The 25,012-nt window shown below is 41.5% G+C and overlaps 1 protein-coding gene across 2 annotated transcripts in view; it reads left to right on the top strand.

Annotated features, from left to right (window-relative positions):
- Positions 1-25,012, top strand: part of PLCB1 (phospholipase C beta 1) — a 686,820-nt gene that overhangs the window by 430,463 nt on the left and 231,345 nt on the right. For both annotated transcript variants that reach the window (XM_066387177.1, XM_066387178.1), the window contains exon 4: positions 17,429-17,566. In XM_066387177.1, coding sequence (XP_066243274.1) covers positions 17,429-17,566 — 138 coding nt within the window. The remainder of the gene's footprint in view (positions 1-17,428; positions 17,567-25,012) is intronic.

Genomic DNA, 25,012 nt, shown 5'->3' with positions numbered 1-25,012 from the left:
TGTACCCCAAAAAACTGGCCCCAGCATTTCTGGAATTTTTTAGAGTAGAGAAAATTAAATACCTTTATTCCCTGCCAACGTAAGGGACATTTTATTGATTTGAAAGTGCTACTTTTCTCTACTTGTTTTTCATTCATTTTCACTCGCTCACACAGCAAGTAGATCAGTAGAGCAAAAACAGTGTTGGCCACTGGGGATTAAGGTTATTGATTTTAACTATACTTATGCTGTAACTATACAATTCCAAAGAGGACAGACCTGGTTCTAGCATTTATATTTCAGGTTTTGAGCATAAGAATGAGATTAAAGTTTGGAGACTTCCCGGCACTTGAAAGAAGTGGGGATGGTGAGGTTCAACCAAAGAGAGTTCAGAAGTAAAGGTCCCTGCGCCAGCGCCATGCTTCCTTGGAAACGTGCATTTTATAAAGGCTGACTCCAGCACATCTACCTAGCCAGCCTCTGGTCTAAGCATCCTCTTCCCTTTCAATTCACCACTTATCATTAGGCCAAGAGAAACTTAATCTCTTGCCAAGAGTAAAGGTATTTTGGAGTTTTCACCCAAAAGGCTGAATTTTATGATTCACCCACGTTTTCTGTCTGAGACATCGAGCCGCTTCTCTCACAACATGGTGAGGGTGTAGCGGTCCTTCTGGGGTCACATGGGTGAACATCCTTCTTCACACGCAATAACTGAACCCTTCCAAACTATACAGCTCGGGTGATTTTTAGTGTATTCAAAATTTTAAAACCATGACTGCTATGTAACGTTAGAATAGTTTCATCACTCTAAAAAAAGAAATTCCAGACTCATAAACAATCACTTCCCTTTCTACCTTGCTCCAAAGCCTGATAAACATTAATCTACTTTCTGTCACTGTATATTTGACTATTATAGACATTTCATGTAAATGGAACATGCAACATGTGTGGTCTTTCATGAATAGCTTCTTTAATGTAGCGTAACGTTTTCAAGATTCGTCCATGTTGTAGCATGTCATTGTTTTTAACTGCTGTATAATATTCTGTTGCAGAGATTATATTTTGTTTATACATTTACCAGCTGATGGGCATTTGGCTTGTTTATACTTTTTGGCTGATTTGAATGATGCTGCTATGAACTTTCATGTAGAAGTTTTTGTTTGGACACGTTTTTATTTCTTTTGGGTATATGTGTAGGTGTAGAATGGCTGGCTGATTTGGTAATTGTATGTTTAACATCTTGAGAAACTGTGCAACTGTTTTCCAAAGTGGAGGCACCTCCACCCCACCAGCAGTGTAGTTTCAAGTTCTTTATCAGATACAATTTTACAAATATTTTCTCTTATTCTATCAGTTGTCTTTTTACTTCCTTGATAGTATCTTTTGAAGCACACAGTTTCTTGTTTTGATGACATCCAATTTATTTTTTTCTTTTGTGGCATTGCTCTTGATGTCTAAGAAACCATCGGCCTCCCTCAAGGTCACAAAGGTTTACACATACTTTTTTTCTAAGATCTTTGTAACTTTAGCTTTTTTACATTCAAGTCTCTGAGTTATTTTGAGTTAATAGTTGGCATATAGTGTGAGGTTTGGGTGCAAATTTATTATGAATATGTTTTCTTTGAAGTAAATGTATTTTTACTAAATTTGTCAATTTAAAGGAGAAACTTAACTGAATGCTAAACTATTGTATAAGCATCTATGAAATGTGTTATAACTTTTTCAGGCTTTCTAGAAGATCAGTTGATGTTCTATATTACTAAGGAAATTACGTTTAAATTTTTACTTTTATTTTTAGTTTAGTTTATAGACAGGATGGAATACAGGAGTGGTACAGAGATTGGCACCCATATACTTATATGATCAAGCACCCTGTGAATGTAAAGCCTCACTTGAAAATAAAAGCCCTTGTGTTTTCAAGGTTAAGAAAACATGAATGTGAGACTGGCCCATTAAACCCCATCTTCTGAATTCTTAGTTATGATATACGGGTAATACTTTTAAATAAGATTAAGCCTCATTGTAAAAATTTCTTATATAAGGTTAAAAGTAAAAATATATCGGATCTTTAACAAAAGGACCGACAAGAAAGTTTTCCACTGTAGTCAGCTCATTCACATCAAATCACCTAGTTGACAGCCTGTTCCATCATAAAAGCCTCTATTAAGACTTTATTTTAATAATAAAAAAAATTATGAGTTCCTTAATCCCTGAAAATATGACTTCCATATGCTTTTTTCACTTTTAGAACCTGTAGAAACAACTTCTTCATGAGGGCTAGGATTAGCAGGAGGGCTAATTACAGGGACTAAAATATTTTTATTGGCCAAATACAGTTAGTGGAGTTTTACTGGCTGAGTGTGTAGGAAATACTTAATGATGCTTTGACCAACTTTCCTCCTGTTTCTGCTGGTATTTTGAGAACATTTACTTTGCACTATTCATGGGTCTTCAAGATCCCAGAAGCTATAGTCACCTCAATGTTTACTCTGTTGAAAGACAAACCAGCTTTATAGCTCCCCCTTTTAACTTCCTTAAAGGCAATTAGGGGGCCTGCTCTTGGGCTCCCAAAGCACTTATCCCATTACATTCCGATAATCTATGTATTTTTATTCTCTCCCAGAAACAAGAACCTCAATAACAAAGACTATCCCTCATTTATAAACACAATCATAGCATCAATAAAGGAAATAAAAGAGTAGTTTGTTGAGTGACAGACTAAAAAGCAACAAATGAACGGAGTATTTAGTCCTCCAAAAGAAAAAAGAAAACATTTAAAGGTTCTTCGGGCAATGCCTAATTCAAACACTTATCTGAATTTGTAATTTCCCCTCTGCATTCTACAGCTGTGTGCCACACACATAGCCAAAACTACGATCATGTAAAATGACACCAGGGACCATTAATTATGCCATTTTTATTCAGCTTTTAGAGAATGACTATCGCAGAGCCATTTAAAGTTCTTTTAGGAGTGATAAGTTTAATAGTGAACATTTGGATATTGACTTCATGGAAATTAGCGTGCCCATTAAGCATACCTCTGATTACCGTAATGACCTTACCAGGGGAAATTCAGAACATGGGCTAGTATGGTTTCCCTTCTTTGCCAGCACGTAACCTTCAGACAATAATACCATAAGATTTTTTTAGGAAGTCTAGCATTTGTATATCCTCATGCATAGGCTGAAAAGTAACTATTAGCACATGTTACAATTTAAATAAAAACTTGATTCTTAGTTATTTTAAAAATGATTACCTTCTTGTATTTTTCTCTGCATTACAATAATGTGCATGACCTTTGTAAACAGTTGCAAGGAACATAAAAGATAAAGAGAAAGTAGATTCTGATAAATTGAATATTTTTATAATTGTCAAGATAAAGAAGGCCTTTCCACACATGAAAATCAATCAGAGGTCCTGGCTGGTTGGTTCAGGGGATACAGCATCAGCCTGGTGTTTGGACATCTGAATTTGATTCTCAGTCAAGGCACACAGGAGAAGTAACCTGTGTGCTTCTCTCCCCCTCCCCTTCTCTCCCTTTTCCCCCTCTATCAGCCAGGGGCTTGATTGATGAGCATTCGCCCTGGGTGCTGAGGATAGCTTGGCTCACCTGAGTGTCAGCCTCTGGTGCTGAAAATAGCTTGGTTGATTCCAGCATTGGCCCTAGATGGGGTTTGCTGGATAGATCTGGTCAGGGTACATACAGAAGTCTCCCTCACTCTCTCCCCATCTCTCACTTAAAAAAAAATTTTTTTAAAGAAATCAATCAGAAAAAAAATTGTTTGAAAGATTGATAGATTTGAATATTTAAAAATTTTAAATTTCTACAGGAAAAATATATTATGACAAATATTAAGACAGATGCTATATTTGGAAAAATATTACAGAATAACTTCCAGGCAAAGTGTCAATAAATACAGTCTTCTTATAAATTAATAAGACAAAGAGAAATATCCTCATAGAACAGGGAGATAACAGGCTGAACAAGCAGTTTATACTATAAAAGACACATGAATGCCAGTAAACAAGAATAGATGCTTACCATAACTAGTAATATAAGTAATAAGATTTTTTTCCAATGGATTACTAAAGGAGAAAAGTATGTCAATAAATCCTCTGTGGGCTCATATTACTTGGGGGCCTGTAAACTAGTAAAGACTCTTTAGAGAGCATGCAGCAATATGTCACAAGTTAGATATGAATACCCTTATACCCTGAAGTTCCAAGCCTGGGATTTTATCCCAAGTAGATCATCAGTCAAGTACATAAAAGTAAATGATAAGCCCTGGCCGGTTGGCTCAGCGGTAGAGCGTCGGCCTAGCGTGCGGAGGACCCGGGTTCGATTCCCGGCCAGGGCACACAGGAGAAGCGCCCATTTGCTTCTCCACCCCTCCGCCGCACTTTCCTCCCTGTCTCTCTCATCCCCTCCCGCAGCCAAGGCTCCATTGGAGCAAAGATGGCCCAGGCGCTGGGGATGGCTCTGTGGCCTCTGCCCCAGGCGCTAGAGTGGCTCTGGTCGCAATATGGCGACGCCCAGGATGGGCAGAGCATCGCCCCCTGGTGGGCAGAGCGTCGCCCCATGGTGGGCGTGCCGGGTGGATCCCGGTCGGGCGCATGCGGGAGTCTGTCTGACTGTCTCTCCCCGTTTCCTGCTTCAGAAAAATGAAAAAAAAAAAAAAAGTAACAAAAGTAAATGATAATATTATACACGAAGATGTTCATTGAAGCATTGTTTATAAAAGTAAAACCTGTTTGATTATGAGAGGTATTAAATACATTATGTTGCATCAATATAATAGAATACTGCAGAAGCAATTAAGAAAAGAATATATGCTTGTGTTTGCAAACATTTCATCAATATACTGATAAATAAGCAAGTTAAAAAGGAATATGTGTAGTTTGATCTTACTTGTATAAGATTACTTCTGTGTGTGTGTTTATGTAGAGAAATGTCCACACAGCAAATATTTGATTAAATTAATTAGAGAGCTAAGGAAGTGGAAAATTTTGAATGAGTCGCTGATAATAGGATAACTTGAGTTCTCTTGATATGACACTGGGTGGGAGACCTTGCAATTCATTTTAAAACATTTCATGCATTAAATGTTGTCTTCTGAGGCTGATTTTAAAACCCTTGAATATTCAAGTTCCAAAGGATTTATAAAATCTCCTAGAGAAAACTCTGGTAGGAGGGAGAAAAGATGACAAGAAAGTGGGAAAGAGGAAAAAAGGTTGAAGGAAACCGAATGACACCTGAGAACAAAGGTAAAAACAATTGCCTAATTAGGGCAGGCCAACAAGTAAAATGTAAAAAAAAAAATAAATAAATAAATAAATAAATAATAAATAAAAAAGGCTAAGTATTTCCAGGGAATATTTACTGTTTTCTATAAAATTTCTGTAAAAATCAGGAGAGCTTCAAACTCGAGTTTCTTTTTCATTCCCATTTGGAATTGTACTAACAATTTCATTGATAGTCTTATGAAATACAAATATCATTAACCTATCTAATCTTATGAATACACATATTTGTATAATTCTCAAGATAAAGTTTGCTTCTGAAACGTTGAGGTCTTAGAGGGGACAACTTTGGTCTTCATGTAGAATGTTGGATTATTTTGGTGAATGGATAGTAAAATAATTTAGAAGACATTTTCTTTCAAAGAGAAGGCACACACATAAAAAGACATATTTAAGACAGGCTTGCCTAGATGCTACTATTTATTTATTTATTTATTTTAATTGAATTTATTGGGTTAAATGTTCAGGTATGAAACTCAGCAAAACAACATCTGCACACTGCATTGTATGCCCATCCCTCAAAGTCTTTTCTGTTCCCACCCCCTCTGTCCCCAGTGACTAGTTATTTCCTATAAAATAAACATCAGCCCTCCTCTAGACTGTGAATTATAAAGAACTTTCTACACTAGTGGTCCCCAACCCCCGGGCTGTGGACTGGTAGCGGTCCGTGGGCCATTTGGTACCGGTCCGCAGAGAAAGACTAAATAACTTACATTATTTTCGTTTTATTTATATTTAAGTCTGAACGATGCTTTATTTTTTTTTAAATGACCAGATTCCCTCTGTTACATCCATCTAAGACTCACTCTTGACGCTTGTCTCGGTCATGTGATACATTTATCCATCCCACCCTAAAGGCAGGTCCATGAAAATATTTTCTGACATTAAACCAGTCCGTGGCCCAAAAAAGGTTGGGGACCACTGTTCTACACCTTTGTTTCTGAAGGAATAACACATTATTGATCTGTATGCAGTATGGAATAGAGTTAACTCATTTATCTTGAGTAATGGAAAATAAAAAGATATAAATAAAGCAAGAAGCGAAATCTGAACATTAAATAATATTTAATCTTGAACTATTTCAAGAATCTTAAGCAAACACATATTCACATCTATATTCAGACAAGAAAAATTATCCAGTTACTTAAGACTCCTTCAGTCATTTGTAGCAGATTCACAGGAAAATTTCTCTCCTTTCAATTTCTACAGTGCATTATAATTTTAAGAAAAAAAGGTAGTGAAGTAAATTTTAACTGCAGTGGTTCATGTCATACTTAAAATAAGTTAATGTCAGACACTAAAAAAACATATGGATTCTTCCTGTACATGTCTCATTGTACTGTTTGCAGATTTAATTTAATTTCGGTTACCACACTGATGCTTTCAGGTGAGCGGACATTATTTTCACCCACATTGTGTGGAAATGAAACTGCAGCTCAGAGGAAACAAGCTGCCTAATTTCCAAAGCTAGTTAGATGCAGGAGCAAGAAACATAAAATTTCTAGGAATAATTTGTCTTTTAGCACTTCCCATGGAGGAGTGAATTAAAGAAAACATAAATTAAAATGGAGAATATAGTCAGCCAAATATATACAAACTATATATACATAAATATAAATACAGGGGGCAGCAAAGATCGGTGTATAGTTGTTCATATGAAAAATGATGCAGTGATTAATAAATACTATAAGAATAAACTCTGTTCTGCATACTCATAACTACAAGCCTACCTTTGCTGCTTGCTATGGAAATATATCTTGCTTGACAAGTAACGAAGTAAGTCAATATATATAAGTATATATAATGAATTGGTCTGGTGCCTATAAGAGATTAAATTATTTGGTAGATGCTTCCATATAGTCTATCATTTTCAAGCTATTGATTTATTTTTCAAGTATTCACAGCTTATGTGCTACCCTGAGGACCTACCATATACTGGTAATTAGTTATTTATTCCTATAACAACCTTTTAAGGAAGATACTACTATTAGCTCATCCAACAGATGAGGAAACTGAGGCCTGGGGGGGGGGTGTTAAGAAAACTTCATGAAGTCTCATTGCTTTTAACTGGCAGAGCTAAAACTTCCATCAGAAAGAAGGATACAATTTCTACTCTCCCCCAGTGCCAAAATTCTCACTCAGCACAGGCCCGTGAGTTTTCCAGAGACTGCGACAGGAGGGTTGTCTGTGGTTCTCACTGTTAAGGAATTGTTGGTCCTTCTATTCTGGGAAAGAGTTTGGAGCAGTTGCGTGAAAAAGATGAAGGGATTAAGTAGCACATTGGTAGTTTTAAAACAGTCACAAGGATGTGAGGTTCAGCATAGAGAATCGAGTAGATTAATAATAGTAAGAACTCTGTGTGGGGCCAGATGGGTACTAGAATTATCAGGGCGGGGAGGGATCACTTTGTAAATTTTGTAAAAGTCTAACTGCTAAGCTCTACCCTTGAAACTAATATAAAATAATATGGAATGTCCACTGTAGTAGGAAGTTGTACAAAGGGATAAAAGATATAATTGGTTTCAACTTACGTTCTGTGGTACCAGAGCTGCTTTGGTACCATCAAAATGTATCAAAGTTCCATGCAAGGAGGCAAATACAACAACAAAATAGGAAAAAAGGAAAAAATTTACCTCATCCATAAAGGACTCACTGACCAGGGAGGACTTAATAAACTATCAGCTTTCATTTAACAAACAGGCTTCATTGTTCTTCTAAAACTTGGCCACAGCGGTATTGAAATTTGCCTAAAATCACTGACCTCCTCACCCCAACTTGAAGGGAAATGAAATGCATTTCATCCTCTCTGTGGGGGTTTGAAGCAGGAAGGGGCATATGACTGTAATGGCTTGTATGTACACGCCGCTAACCCGGGGGCCTGTCCACTCTTTCACACTGGGATGGGGATGGGCACTGGGAAAATAATGGGCACTGGGATGGGAATGGCACTGGGATGGGAATGGGCACTGGGATGGGGATGGGCACTGGGATGGGAATGGCATTGTAATGGGAATGGGCCCTGGGATGGGAATGGCACTGGGATGGGGATGGGCACTGGGATGGGAATGGCACTGAAACGGGCATTGGAATGGTAACGGGCACTGGGATAGGAATAGTCACTGGGATGGGAACGGGCACTGGGATGGAAATGGGCATAGGGATGGGAATGGGCACTGGAACAGGCACTGGAATGGTAACGGGCACTGGGATGGGAATGGGCACTGGGATGGGAATGGCACTGGGATGGGAATGGCACTGGACCGGGCACTGGGATGGTAACGGGCACTGGGATGGTAATGGGCACTGGGATGGGGATGGGCGCTGGGATGGGGATGGGCACTGGGATGGGAATGGCTCTGGGATGGGAACGGGCACTGGGATGGGAATGGGCACTGGGATGGGAATGGCACTGGGATGGGAACTGGCACTGGGATTGGAACGGGCACTGGGATGGGGATGGCACTGGGATGGGGATGGCACTGGGATGGGGATGGCACTGGGATGGGAACGGGCACTGGGATGGGGATGGGCACTGGGATGGGAATGGCACTGGGATGGGAATGGCACTGGGATGGGGATGGGCACTGGGATGGGAATGGGCACTGGGATGGGGATGGGCACTGGGATGGGGATGGCACTGGGATGGGGATGAGCACTGGGATGGGAATGGGCACTGGGATGGGGATGGGCACTGGGATGGGGGTGGGCACTGGGATGGGGATGGGCACTGGGATTGGAATGGGCACTGGGATGGGAATGGGCACTGGGATGGGGATGGGCACTGGGATGGGGATGGGCACTGGGATTGGAATGGGCACTGGGATGGGAATGGCTTTGGGATGGGAACGGGCACTGGAATGGGGATGGCACTGGGATGGGAACGGGCACTGGGATGGGAATGGCACTGGGATGGGAATGGCACTGGGATGGGGATGGCACTGTAATGGGAATGGCTGCACTTGTGAATTTTGCTGGTGGTTAAGAGGCTGCATGTGTCAAAGAAGGCTGGTGGGGGTGGAGTTGATAGAGGGGTTTGAAGCATGAGTGACAAGCTATCTATACTTTAGAATTTTTAAGTTTGACAAATACTGAGTAGATGATGAGAAGGAAGCTCACTAGTTTTCCACTGACCATTTTTAGTTTTTTAACTGCTATATATATTTCATGCACTTTTACTTTTAGTAGGAATGATTGTACAAATGATGATTAAACTTGACAGTTTGGTTTCCATTCTTTCCTAGGAAGGCAAATAAATGAGTGATGCCGTTAGACCCTATTTTTTCCTATGTTAATTTCACATTTGGGTTATTTTACATTTTAAGGAATTGTCCAAAATATGCAGACGACTTAGATAGGTGCTGATTTCTTTAAGTTCTCGCTCCAGCTGAACTAGTTGGACTGTTTTTATATCAACTCCATTAAACTGGATCTGCTGTGTCTGACAGCATGAGATGGAGGGGGCTTAGGTCTCACAGTCACATGTATTTGGAGTTAGTTGTCTCTTTCCCTCCTTTTCTAAAACCAGGCAAATTATCTCCCCAAACCTCAGAGTTCTCCTTTGCAAATTGGGAAAGGAAAACATGGCTACTTCTTCTCTGTGTTAGTTCACAGATTAAATGGAGGAAAAAAATAATGAACAGCTAGGATGACGCTTGTCGTGTAGCTACTAATGAGCTGAACTTACTGTAGTGATATTTACTCTTTTTATAGAGAACTGAATCATTAGGAATTGAAATCTATTTGCCACCCTCATCAAATTTTTTAAAATGTGGGTCCCCTAAAGTACATGAGGATTCATCACGAGCAGGAAATTGGCAGTCCGTCCACCGTGCAGCAGACATTTGCAGCGCACTCAGCCCCCACTCACCCCCAGTGCTTACCTGTGCAGGGTTCCTGTTATCCTGAGAATAGGATCTGGTCGGGGAAATGCAAGGGACTTGGCATCGCAGGAGAGACTCTCTACCGATGATGGATGGGACTTCACAGATCAATATTCTGGCTTGCCCTGGCTGGTTGGTTCAGTGGTAGAGCGTCGGCCTGGCGTGCAGAAGTCCCGGGTTCGATTCCCGGCCAGGGCACACAGGAGAAGCGCCCATCTGCTTCTCCACTCCTCCCCCCTTCCTCTCTGTCTCTCTCTTCCCCTCCCGCAGCCAAGGCTCCATTGGAGCAAAGTTGGCCCGGGCACTGAGGATGGCTCCATGGCCTCTGCCTCAGGCGCTAGAATGGCTCTGGTTGCGACAGAGCAACGCCCCAGATGGGCAGAGCATCGCCCCCTGGTGGGCATGCCGGGTGGATCCCAGTCGGGCGCATGCGGGATCCACCTCCCCCCCTCCCCCGTTTCCAGCTTCAGAAAAATACACACACAAAAAAAATATACTCTGGCTTCCAGGCTCCTTGCGGGCATTCTGAGGTGTGTTCTTTATACTCGTGTTGTTGTCCTGGTTGGATTGAGCCTCAGTTGCCCAAAGTGGTAAACTGCTTATTAACATACTGCTTATTGGCTTTCTTTCCTCCTTGTCTCGCTTTCCTACTTCCTCATTGTGCTTCCTGTGATCACCTCCATAATAACCTACCAGTATTTGCCCCCAGAACTGTGACTAAGGTCAGCTTCTGGAGCATCAAAACGAGCATTCTACAAGCCAAGTGTGTGTATCACAACCTAGAAATCTTACTCAGATAATGCAGCTTTTTGAAATGGACACCATTTGTCCAGCTCTGAAAATATCTTTCCCCTGGACAGCTTCAAATCCTGGGACAAACTTAGTTGTTCCCAGAAACTGGGGCACTTAATTCCAGTCTCCTTTTTCTGCTTCTCCTGAGCGCCAGCCTGCTTGAATGTCTCCGGCACCCATTCCTATGTATTCCCTTTCTGCCCGAAACTACATTAAACCACACCCTGAGCTTGGTCCTAGAGAGGAAAATGTCAAGTTAAAATTTTGATCAACCACTAGAATGCTATTTAGAGCCTTCCTTGAAGTTTACTTATCTTTTCTGTAGCCAGTCCCAAGCATAACAAAATTCTTTAGTTTGCCTTTACATTTCTTATAACCCCCCCCCCACACACACACACACTTTATATCTGAATAGTGTGTTAACTTTTAGCTCCATCAGCTTCTGCTTGGGATTTTTAGACCACTTTATTTTGGCTGGAGGTACATAGCTAGGTCAACTCAATGTTTTCTTCATCAATTTTTTTTTAATTGTACTTATTGATAGATTTTAGAGAGAAAGGAAAGGGGGATGGAGAGAGAGGGAGAAACATTGATATGTTTTCCACTTATTCATGCATTTGTTGGTTGATTCTTACCTGTGCCCTGATCAGAGATTGAACCCCCAACCTTGGTGTACTGGGGGCAATGCTATAACCAACTGAGATACCTGGTCAGGGCTCCATGAATTTCTGTACTTGTGTACTAAGGGTCCTCATGAGTGCAGTGGAGACTATACAAATTCATTATCACTTCATCTAAAACAATTATAGATGGTCTTGTGATGATAATACCACTGTGAGGAAGGACAGGACTCTTCCAGTTGTTTTTTCTAGTATTTTTCCACAGTCACCTTTCTGTGCCATAGTCAGTCTGTTCTTCATTCACTTCCTCCATCTAAAGAAATAGCTTCCCACCACAATCTGTCATTTACAGGGAAAAAATAATAATAATGCATAAACAGCACCTTCCAAGTCTTCGTCTCTGTGAAGGAGAATGTTCATGGCACCATATTTCAGTGTCATAGTTGATGCAGATGGATAGTGTTTTATCTTTAAAAATCTTGCTAGCTGTGTGAACTGCCTAAGCTACTAGTATACCCTAAAAAAAAAATGGTATTCCTCATCACAGTCATAAAAAGAGAGAGAGAGAGAGAGAGAGAACCCATAAAGTGAAACATGTGAGGCTCCATGTTGATTCCAAAAGAACTTGTTCATCTTTATTTAATTTTTTTTTTATTTTTTGAGAGGCATTTGTTAACTTTGAGGGCTTGATGGAGAGCCATCCTGGTCATAAGTTTATATCTTTCCTTTATGACAAAATTGGAATGAAACAGTAAAAAGAGTTTGCTCAGCTTTCAAAGAGGTAGCTTATCCCACAAAGCTCGAGCTTATGAATGTAACTGAAGTATAACAATGAATCCATGGCTTTCATTCCGACTGTTGTACTGACTATGCACAGACTTTCATATCCCTGATCTTTCATCTGAATGATGGATTAAAGTTACAGCCATATAACTGTGATTCCATATTACATGAAGCTCTGGGAATAAAATTAACCGTATATATAGGTTGCGCAAATAAGCCTAAAATCCAGTAAAGATAGATTTCATGGAGATGAAAGATAAGCAAAGCATATTTTCGGCACCAAGAAATGAAATCTAGACATCTTGAAAGATCTTTTATTTTTTGGATAACTGAGATAAAAAGTAAAGTAGCTTTTTTAAAAAAGTCATATTAAGGAATGAAGGTTAAAAATGGCCTTGAACTCTTCCTATCCTTTAGCTTGTATTTACTCTGTCCATTAATTTGTAATATTTTGAATGCTCTAATACACTTAAGCACAGCTGTAATGGGGTGCTTGCGTCTTCGTGTCCTTGTGTCGAAGAGTCTTTACTGTCTTCAGTGGCCTATTACCTGGAAATGGATATCATTAACCTGAGCAACTTGACTTCTTTCCAACAGAAGTAATTTAATCGCAAATCCTGGTGATTGAAAGAAAATGAGCAGAGTCTCTATTTTGTCACTCTATGGGAATAGAGGCCATTGAGAACTTCACTTTTAACAGCGCGGTTAGGCCATTGCTGCCGGAGTTCCTAATTGGTCTGGTTAATTCCAACTGTGGAGACATATCCAGAATACTCTACGGGGAAAGCAGGTTTTGAATGACAGCTTAGTGAAAATCGAAATTGCTCCTTTACCTCACCTCTTATTATTATTGTTTTTGAGCTATGTTTTTTTAGTGTTTTCCAACAGAGAATTGAAACATTTTTATGGAGTTATAAAATTGGTTGTTTTCTTTATAACAACTTCTAGGAATTTCTATCAACTGTAGGGACCAAGAAATTTATTTAAGTCTCGTAGTAACTTGAGTAGGTAGATCTTTCTCTGAAAACTGGGAGGTTCAATCAATGAGAGACATTCAGATATAAAATTCCATAAAAGTTCAGATTTTTTGGAGGAGGTAGATTTCATGCAAATTGTCTGTAAGATTTTGTTGTTGTTTCTTTTTAATTTTTTTTTTTTTTTTACTTTTTTTATTTTTCTGAAGCTGGAAACGGGGAGAGACAGTCAGACAGATGCCCGCATGCGCCCTACTGGGATCCACCCGGCATGCCCACCAGGGGCAACGCTCTGCCCACCAGGGGGCGATGCTCTGCCCTTCTGGGGTGCCGCTCTGCCGCGACCAGAGCCACTCTAGCGCCTGGGGCAGAGGCCAAGGAGCCATCCCCAGCACCCGGGCCATCCTTGCTCCAGTGGAGCCTTGGCTGCGGGAGGGGAAGAGAGAGACAGAGAGGAAGGAGGAGGGGGGTGGAGAAGCAAATGGGCGCTTCTCCTATGTGCCCTGGCCAGGAATCGAACCCGGGTCCCCCGCACGCCAGGCCGACGCTCTACTGCTGAGCCAACTGGCCAGGGCCTTTTTAATTTTTTTGTTTGACTTTTAAGTGCACTCACTCATATCCCCAGACCTGAGAGTGATGATGTTCCCCCAAAACAACATGTTTTAAAATCTCTTTCCATTAAATTCCTTTCCCTGTGAGGTCCACCCAAAACTCAGCACCTGTTTGGTTTATCCTCCTAGATAATTCACGCTTCGCCTAGTCTCTGAGAATCTTTTCTGCTGACAACAATTGATTGCAACTTCTGTTGGTTGAAAAGACAAATGTCTCTTTCAGCAGGCCCTCTCACATATCGATGCGCTCAATAATGAGGAATAAGGTTTGAGGCCTCCACGTCAGCAGGGGACACTGTGTTCAAAATGAGAAAACTTAAAAGTACAGATAAAAAGGAAAAGTGGAGTCATTTCTCAAGGGGGAGAATTCTAATAGTACCAAACTTTGGTGTTGTTGAAAAAGGGAATAGATGAGGAGAAGGTATAATTATAAGAAAAAATAAAATGATGAATGGCAGAAGAAAAGAAAAAAATAGTTTAAATGTTGGAATGATCCATCACAAAAAAAGGACATTAGTAAGGAAATGATGATGTACTTGAAAAGATTTCTCTGTTTACTTCCGGAACTACACGATTTAAAAATACTGTGGTTTTTATTGAAGAGATACTTTTCAAGTCTAACTGTTCCTCAATTCATGCTCAATGATCTTTTATTTGTTGTACAAATGGTAACCATCTCAGATATAGGGAGACTTATATACAGAATCCTCAGTACCCACTTCTCAGATTCGATCATCATCATCATCATTTTGGTTACTCGCTTTATCTTCCCAATTCCAGACATCACCTCTAAACACTTCATTAAAATTTTTAACTACATAAAATCCAAGTTTTAAAAAAACGTGTATTAACAACCATCAGCGGGAAATTTTTATAGAGATGTCACAAAGTGCTGGTCATCTCTCTTATAAATTCCTGGTGACTATACCTAACCAAGGGACAGACAGAATCTCAGAAGCCCTTTTCCAGAACCATTTTTTTTAATTTTTTTAAAAAAAATATTTTATTGATTGATTTCTTAGAGAGAGAGGAGTGAGAGAGAGAGACAGAGAGAGAGAGAAGGGGGAGGAGCAGGAAGCATCAACTCCCATATGTGCCTTGACCAGGCAAGCCCAAGGTTTCGAACCAGCGACCTCAGTGTTCCAGGTCGACGCTTTATCCCACTGCACCACCACAGGTCAGGCCCAGAACCATTTTCTATTCTGGCCACCTCCTCTGGGTCTCTCTACTTACTTTGAGTTCCTATAGGTCAATGACAGCTCAAGTGAACTCCCTGATCCCCACACTAGTCCCTGCAGTTCTGAGAGGGGCACTCTTGAATCAATTAGCTGTTTACCAAGTGGACAAAAGTGTTCTGAATGGATCTGGGAATTAGGCAATGAAGTAGTACTGACTGAACAGAAAAATGCCCGGGAAAGAAAAAAGCCAGGGACTGGGTCCTGTGGCTCTCACCAGTAGGAAAAAACGTGTCCAAAGTTTAGAGTCCCAAATTTTCCCATTAAAATGGTTACAGAAGTGCAGATTCTGATGGATTCTGGAATTAAGGATTTCGAAGTTGTGATTTATAATCACAAGTTGCAAGCGGTTTCTGAGAATGCTTCTTCTTTTCCAAATATACAAAAAAAAATTTTTTTTTAAGTACTGATCAAATATATATATTTTTTCTTCTAACCTTGCCTCAGTGGTGTTCAGACATTGTGATGCAATTAATCATTTCACAGAGCAGCTGGTATCATTCTTTAGTTAGGCATCACAAACGTCCACTAGAATGCTATAAATGTCCCCTTGTTGCTAATACTGTTTATTTATTACATAAAAAAAAACTTTTATCCAGTCATCTATTGAAGGGCTTTTTGGTTGTTTCCATGTCTTGGCCACTGTGAACAATGCTGCAATGAACATGCGGCTGCATGTGTCTTTATGTACCGGTGTTTTTGAGTTATGGGGGTATATACCCAGTAGAGGGATTGCTGGGTCATATAGCAGTTCTATTTTTAGTTTTTAAAGGAAAAAAACTAAGAACTATATGATTCCATATATAGGTGGGACATAAAAACGAGACTAAGAGACATGGACAAGAGTATGGTGGTTACTGGGGTGGGGGAGGAAAGGGAGAGGGGGGGGAGGGGAGGGGCACAAAGAAAACCAGATAGAAGGTGACAGAAGACAATTTGACTTTGGGTGATGGGTATGCAACATAATTAAATGTCAAAATAACCTGGAGATGTTTTCTCTGAACATATGTACCCTGAAATTTTTTTACTGTATTCCTCTCCTTGTCTAGGCCATGAGAATTGATGTGTTTCGTAATAGCATCTCATCTTTCTAGGAGGCTTGATGTACTTGATAAGTTTTCAACCTGTTAGTCAAGTTGAAGTTTTAGTCATATTGGACCCAGTTGTGAAATGGGGTTTTTCCCTCTTCATGACTTACCTGAAAATGTTCCTCCTTCTGTGGCTTTACCATGAAGAAAGTTTTATTAATTAATGAGAGAATCAATGGCACGAAATCAAAGGCCTGTTTTTCTTTTCCTTCCTTCCTTCCTTCCTTCCTTCCTTCCTTCCTTCCTTCCTTCCTTCCTTCCTTCCTTCCTTCCTTCCTTCCTCCCTCCCTCCCTCCCCCCTCCCTCCCTCCCCCCTCCCTCCCTCCCTCCCTCCCTCCCTCCTTCCCTCCTTCCTTCCTTCCTTCCTTCCTTCCTTCCTTCCTTCCTTCCTTCCTTCCTTCCTTCCTCCCTTTCTTTTTCTTTTTTCTTTTTCTCTCTCTTTCTTTCTTTCAACTCTACTCTTTCTTTGTAAGGATGTTATAAGTAAAAAACAAACAAAAAAACCCCCACCCAGAATAACCACCCTAACTAATCCAGCCCTGTTGGCCAAACATTTAGCTAAATAAATAAGAATTCAAGTTAATTCCTTACTCAGTAGCTGGCTGCAAATTTGCCAAGTGATTTATTTGATGTTAATTTGCAGCATGGACCTCTCCTTCCCTTCAAGGCCTGTCCTACGAAGGAAACTGAATCCAGCCAGGCTGACTGAACCAGATCTTACTTTGAATTCAGAAGGCTAGGGAATCTCCTGTTCCTAGCAGGACTGTGTCTTGAAGGAATCTTCATGTAGGTGTTCCAAAGAACGCAGCTGGCTCTGAAAAGACTGCAGGAGTTGTCTGTATCCAAACGCCAGCCAGCCTGTTCTGTTGCTGTGAGTTAGACTACTTCAGCACGCAGTATCTGTCTTTCTCTGCCTAACATTTCACGTAGCATAATGCCATAAAGGCCACAGGTCTTCAGCCAGAAATACTCTCTCCACCACTTTGGGGCAAGTTACTTTAAATGTCTGGGTTATACTGGAGGTCGAGAGACCTCAACTCATACCATTTCTAGTAAGAGTAAAAGACAACTGTGCTCTGAAGGCATTCTAGTTCCAGTTGTGTTGAAATTGGGCTACCATGTTGGAACCTCTAGTTATAGACATTCTCCAATGTTTGTTATACAGGACCCCAAATTACGTGAACTGTTGGATGTGGGAAACATCGGACGTCTGGAACATCGCATGATAACGGTGGTGTACGGACCTGATCTTGTGAATATCTCCTATTTGAACCTCGTGGCTTTCCAAGAAGAAGTGGCCAAGGTATGGCAGATAGAAATGTTGAAGCTGTCACCTTGTCTGAGTTCTTATGATACTGTGCTGATGCTTGTGAAAGACTTGAGTTTTTGTCTTATTTAACATGTGAAAATTCCATCTAAAATAATTCAGCAGTCCAGTAGATGTATATATAATCAAACACTTTCAAGTAATGGCATCTACTTGAAGTTATTGGAGGGTCTTCATTAGAAATAGGCATTTGAGCCTGACCTGTGGTGGCGCAGTGGATAAAGCATCGACCTGGAAATGCTGAGGTCGCTGGTTCGAAACCCTGGGCTTGCCTGGTCAAGGCACATATGGGAGTTGATGCTTCCAGCTCCTCCCCCCTTCTCTCTCTCTCTCCTCTCTGTTTCTCTCTCTCCCTCTCTCTCTCTCCTCTCTAAAAAATGAATAAATAAAAAAAAATTAAAAAAAAAAGAAATAGGCATTTGATACTTTTGCAAAAGGACATAATAGGTAAAACCGCATCCCACTTTTCATGAATTTTCTTCTTTGTGTGTGTGTGTGTGACAGAGACAGAGTGAGGGACAGATAGGGACAGACAGATAGGAAGGGAGAGAGATGAGAAGCATCAATTCTTTGTTGCGACACCTTAGTTGTTCATTGATTGCTTTCTCATATGTGCCTTGACTGGGGGGCTACAGCAGAGCAAGTGACCCTTGCTCAAGCCAACAACCTTGAGCTCAAGCTGATGAGCCTTGCTCAAACCAGATGAGCCCACACTCAAGCTGGTAACCTTGGGGTTTTGAACCTGGGTCATCCATGTCCCAGTCCGACGCTCTATCCACTGCGCCACCACCTGGTCAGGCTACATGAATATTCTTATCCTAATTAATTTTCTTTAACTTTATGCCACTTCCCACCCCATCTCCTCTCCAACACTCTCCTTAAGGGCAGACATCTTCGGTACCTTTATAACTTTTGAATTTTTTAATCCTGTGCAGCAACTAGCCCAGGGGTCCCCAAACTATGGCCCGCGGGCCACATGCGGCCCCCTGAGGCCATTTATCCAGCCCCCGCCGCACTTCTGGAAGGGGCACCTCTTTCATTGGTGGTCAGTGAGAGGAGCATAGTTCCCATTGAAATATTGGTCAGTTTGTTGATTTAAATTTACTTGTTCTTTATTTTAAATATTGTATTTGTTCCCATTTTGTTTTTTTACTTTAAAATAAGATATGTGCAGTGTGCATAGGAATTTGTTTATAGTTTTTTTTTATAGTCCGGCCCTCCAACGGTCTGAGGGACAGTGAACTGGCCCCCTGTGTAAAAAGTTTGGGGATCCCTGAACTAGCCCATGCCCATGCATATATAGTAGCTGCTTAATTAATGAGAATGAAAAAATAAAATTTTATATAAAGATTTTTAATAAAACATATATTCAGCAATGGACTAGAAAGATGAATTAAGAAGTTGCTGCCCTGGCCGGTTGGCTCAGCGGTAGAGCATCGTCCTGGAGTGCGGGGGACCCGGGTTCGATTCCCGGCCAGGGCACATAGGAGAGGCGCCCATTTGCTTCTCCACCCCCCCCTCCTTCCTCTCTGTCTCTCTCTTCCCCTCCCGCAGCCAAGGCTCCATTGGAGCAGAGATGGCCTGGGCGCTGGGGATGGCTCCTTGGCCTCTGCCCCAGGCGCTAGAGTAGCTCTGGTTGTGGCGGAGCGATGCCCCGGAGGGGCAGAGCATCGCCCCCTGGTGGGCAGAGCGTCGCCCTTGGTAGGCGTGCCAGGTGGATCGCGGTCGGGCGCATGCGGGAGTCTGTCTGACTGTCTCTCCCGGTTTCCAGCTTCAGAAAAGTACAAAAAAAAAAAAAAAGTTGCTGATTGATTAAAACAGCCTTTCAGATGCCTACAGAAAGAACTAGAATACTCTGACAAGATATAGCAAACAGGAAGCTGAGAACTTTGGGGAACCTTGGACCCCAGTTTGATGTTTGCTCTAAAAATGTCTCATTGCCATTAAAGAGCATTGAAGTAAACATCTCAAAAGGAGAGATTTCTTTATCTATGTTTATAGGATACTAGTGATAATCCTTATTCTCCATACAGTTTCCTGTAAGAGTTAAGAATATAAGTCTAAGAGTACTCTGAAGTCTGCATGTCATATCTGTGCAATTACAGAGCTGCTCACATCATGTATCCCAGTTACGGGGTCACGACTGGCCCATGCTCTGACAGTTTTCTGAGCTATACTGGACGTACTGACCTGCCCTCTGAGGCTTTAGTGATTATGGGAGAGGTTTATTCTGGCACTTACATAACATCAACTTCATCTTGTAATGGAATGAATAAAATGCCAACTGGTTTTAATGCTCTGAGGTCTTCAGAAACAACTCTCCAAGACTGTCACTAATGTAATATATCCTCTCTCTCTAAGAATTGAGTCACTGTTTGCTCTATAATTTATGCTTGGAGAGAGTTCAGTTCAATGAAAGTTTCTGTGTCACAGCCTTATCCTTGCCTGGGCACAGCTCTCGTTCTGGTGTCCTGGTGGTCATCTGTTGCGTTGTATGTTCTTTGTTTCTCAATATATGGATGGATGGATAGCTAAATATAGAGAAATACTAAGTATCTGCAAAATATTTTTAAACTACCTTTCCACACATGCAGTTGTATTTCATTTTTAAAATGATCAATTCATGAGATCCACTAACTCTCAATTTAAAGCATTCAATAAATGTCAGAGAGGCTCTTACTAAGAATGAATGTAGAATTTATATTACAAACCAAACTGCATATCTTGTATTGTATTAAACCTTTATGTAATTATGTTTAAAACATATTCAATTTCCTCTTCTCTGTGGGTTCCTACCCACTAATTTTCTTGGGTTTTTGATTTCTGAGTCCTGTAATATTCTCCATCAGGAATGCATCTATAGACATTTTTTCAGCAGCTACTCGATGTGCTTAGTATACTTAATTGAGCTACAGCACGTGCTTTGCCTTCCTTGACTGCGATCTTCTATTATAGAGTATTTCCCCACTGATATTGCTCAGCCAAGTGGTTAAGATTTTCAAACACCATTTCATTCTGAAAATGTATTTCCCATCCTTCTAATGCTCAGTAATATCTCATAACATCACACTTTTAATCTCCAGGGCCAGTGGACATGATACCTTATATATAGTGCCAGTAGCAAAGGATTCAGCTTCTCTCAATATGTAGAACACCTGGCAGCAACCTGAGCTTTTTCTGAAGGTGAAATGTGTCCAGAAGAAATTGAATCTACAGGGATTCTGGCTCATTCATTGGTTCACACATTTATTGTATGCCTTCTGTGTGCCAGATACTGTTCCCGAGTGAGGGATACAGCATTCTAGAAGACTGAAACACACAGAAGTAAACGCATCCTAGGTCGGCTGGAGATCTGTGGGGGGATAAAGCAGGAATGGGGGGAGAGGGAAGGTGGGAGAATGAAACCACTTCTTCGTGGGGCTCCCTGAGAAGGAAAAAAATACTGCAGGAAATTGCTCAATGGCAACAGTTTTATAGATTTATAAGAAATCTTTCAGATCAATTAAAATTTTTACCCAGAACTAAGGCTTAAAGATATTGCTCCCCAAAAATAATATTTTAGGTTTGAATATTTTCTTTCTTACATAAACCACTTGAAATTGAGGGGGTTTTTTTGTTTATTTTTTTAATTTATTTATTAAATTTAATACAGTGACATTGATAAATCAGGGTACATATGTTGAGAGAAAACATCTCCAGATTATTTTGACATTTGATTGTGCTGTATACCCCTCCCCTAAAGTCAAATTGTCTTCTGTCACCTTCTATCTGGTTTTCTTTGTGCCCCTCCCCTCCCCCAACCCCTCTCTCCTTCTTCGCCCCCTCCCCCCTCCCCCCACCCCCCTACCCCCGTTGCCATCACATTCTTGTTCCTGTCTCTGAGTCTCATTTTTATGTCCCATCTATGTATGGATTCATATAGTTCTTAGTTTTTTTCTGATTTACTTATTTCACTCCATATAATGTTATCAAGGTCCATCCATGTTATTGTAAATGATCCGATGTCATCATTTCTTATGGCTGAGTAGTATTCCATAGTATATATGTACCAAAGCTTTTTTATCCGCTCGTCCTCTGACGGACACTTGGGCTGTTTCCAGATCTTAGCTATTGTGAACAATGCTGCCATAAACATGGGGGTGCATTTCTTCTTTTCATACAGTGCTATGGTGTTCTTGGGGTATATTCCTAACAGTGGGATAGCTGGGTCAAAAGGCAGTTCGATTTTTAATTTTTTGAGGAATCTCCATACTGTTTTCCACAGTGGCTGCACCAGTCTGCATTCCCACCAACAGTGCAGGAGGGTTCCCTTTTCTCCACATCCTCACCAGCACCTATTCTGTATTGTATTGTTGATGAGCGCCATTCTGACTGGTGTGAGGTGATATCTCATTGTGGTTTTAATTTGCATTTCCCTAATGATTAGTGATGTTGAGCATTTTTTCATATGCCTATTGGCCATATGTATGTCCTCTTTGGAGAAGTGTCTATTCATTTCTTTTGCCCATTTTTTGACTGGATTGTTTGTCTTCCTGGTATTAAGTTTTACAAGTTCTTTATAAATTATGAGTTTTTTAATTTACTCTTTAAGACAAGTGACTCCTTTAAAAGACGGACTTGAAGACAAAGTCTGTCTTTCCATTTTTCCTTTGTAGTCACACTCTTGGCTACACAGCATGATTTCTCATCCCCTCCACATTCTAAGGATCGCCTTTCCCTGCTCCACGGGGCCCCTCCTTTAATATACTTGAGAAATAAGTGGTTTTCTTTACATCTGTCCTCCGAGTCAGAGAGAAGAGTCATCAACTGGGTTGAAGGCTGGTCATAGGTTAAATAGTATGAAGACCAAGCATTAGCCACTGGTTTTAATGATGTAGACGTCACTGGTGACTTTGTTTCAAGCAACTTCAGTGGAGTGCTGGTGTCAAAGCCTATTGGAGTGGGCTCTGGGGCCCACTGGTAGGTGCAAAATAAGAAGCACAAAGCTCATTTGAGAATTTTTTTATAAAAGGAGATCAGAGAAATGAAAAGACTCCTGGAAGGGGGAAGTGAGATCAAGAAATTGTTCTTGGCCCTGGCCGGTTGGCTCAGCGGTAGAGCGTCGGCCTGGTGTGCGGGGGACCCGGGTTCAATTCCCAGCCAGGGCACATAGGAGAAGCGCCCATTTGCTTCTCCACCCCTCCCCCCTCCTTCCTCTCTGTCTCTCTCTTCCCCTCCCGCAGCCGGGGCTCCATTGGAGCAAAGATGGCCCGGGCGCTGGGGGTGGCTCCTTGGCCTCTACCCCAGGCGCTAGAGTGGCTCTGGTCACGGCAGAGCGACACCCCGGAGGGGCAGAGCATCGCCCCCTGGTGGGCAGAGCGTCGCCCCTGGTGGTCAGAGCGTCGCCCCTGGTGGGCGTGCCGGGTGGATCCCAGTCGGGTGCATGTGGGAGTCTGTCTGATTGTCTCTCCCCGTTTCCAGCTTCAGAAAAATACAAAAAAAAAAAAAAAAAAAAAAAGAAAAGAAATTGTTCTTAAGATAGAAGGAATAGTGATAGACTTGTGGACGCATTGGAATGACCTTGTAGAAGGAAAGCAACGTACCGATGTAGGAGAGGATGAGAATTGCTAGAACGTGCCCTGGAGTAGGTGAACGCAGAAGGATCCAGTGCAGGGCTCAGAAGCTGTATCCATCCCAGGACCAAGTCTGGCCCACCACTTCTTTTTATAAATGAAGTTTTGTTGGAACCCAACACCACTCATTCATTTACATAACTGTCTGTGGCTGCTTTCACTAGATAGAGTTGAGATGTTATTACATAAACTATATGGCTCACAAAGCCTGAAATGTTAACTATATTGTCCTTAATAAAAAAATATTGTTGACCCCCGTCACAGTTCACAAATAGAGGGACTGGGCTTAGACAGGACAAGGGCATATTGTCCATCAGAAGAGAAAAAGTGGAGTTCATCAATAAAGATGCCGATAGGTAGTATATGTGGTAGAGAGCATTGTATATTTTTCTGATTGCCCCTATTTTCTTGGTGACAAAGGGAATAGAGTCAGTAAGTAGTTGAGAGGAAGGACTGTTGGAATCCTCAAGCCTTTTTCAGCACCAGATGGTGAATTTCCTCAAAGATCTGACTGGTAAGGTTAACGTGGACTACAAAAGATAGGTCCTTGGCCCTGGCCGGTTGGCTCAGTGGTAGAGCGTCGGCCTGGCGTGCGGGGGACCCTGGTTCGATTCCCGGCCAGGGCACATAGGGGAGGCACCCATTTGCTTCTCCACCTCCACCTCCTCCTTCCTGTCTGTCTCTCTCTTCCCCTCCCGCAGCCAAGGCTCCATTGGAGCAAGGATGGCCCGGGTGCTGGGGATGGCTCCTTGGCCTCTGCCCCAGGCACTAGAGTGGCTCTGGTCCCGACAGAGCAACCCCCCGGAGGGGCAGAGCATCGCCCCTGGTAGGCGTGCCGGGTGGATCCCGATTGGGCGCATGCTGGAGTCTGTCTGACTGTCTCTCCCCGTTTCCAGCTTCAGAAAAATACAAAAAAAAAAAAAAAAAAAAAAAAAAAAAAAAAGACAAGTCTTTTACAACAACCCAGAAAATAATGTCATTGTGAGCAAGTTAGCGGACTTAACAGATCAATACAAATTTTTTCATTGGTCAAAGAGGCTAAAGGTCAATTAATTTTTTTCTTCCAGCCAATTGTAGCCTATCTTCCCAATATTCTGCGTTTCTCTGAGGTTGGGGACTCCAGAGAAAGAGGCTTGCACTTGCGTCATGCAGTCTAAACTGCGTGGTGTAGGTTGGAAAACAGATGTGCTCTGAGCCAGATTGTCATAATACTGTGTTTCCTTTCACAGTTTCCTGTGAAACTGATGGGAAGCTACTTCATCTAAGAATCTAAGCAAGGAATGAAATCTGTTTCTAATTATCAGGGAGGAATACCAGTATCAAAGTCAGAAAAGGTGAAGCCTTTACTGTTTGGCTTTGGAAAACTAAAATGATTTTCAGCATGTCTCCCCCCTGGATTCTGGTCCATGGCTGTGTCCCTGGAAGCTCCTCCCCCTCCGCCCTCCCAGCCTATCCCTGACCCTTGTTCAATGCAATGTATCACTGAAATGGCCTATCACTCTTAAAGATGGGATTTGACATTCAGGCTCTGATACTCTGTCCTAAATAGTTTAACACTATGACAAGCTCCGTGTGTAGAAACATGTTGAGCGTCTGCCCAGTTTCCCAAATTTCAGCTCAGATGTTGCTACTGGTGTGTTAAAAAGTAGAACATTGAAACAACAAGGATCCAGCAGGTTAAGATTGAGGCGCCTAATGGCAGAGCTCTGCAGGGGAAATTTTGTATTCACTTCTCTGCACAAGGATTGACAGATGCCATTACTTTTAATCTTTAATTCTACACACACTAAATTCTCTTAAGCATTTATAA

Source organism: Saccopteryx leptura, chromosome 5, assembly GCF_036850995.1.
Source record: "Saccopteryx leptura isolate mSacLep1 chromosome 5, mSacLep1_pri_phased_curated, whole genome shotgun sequence".
NCBI lineage: Eukaryota > Metazoa > Chordata > Mammalia > Chiroptera > Emballonuridae > Saccopteryx > Saccopteryx leptura.
This window is presented reverse-complemented; position numbering and strand designations above follow the sequence as displayed.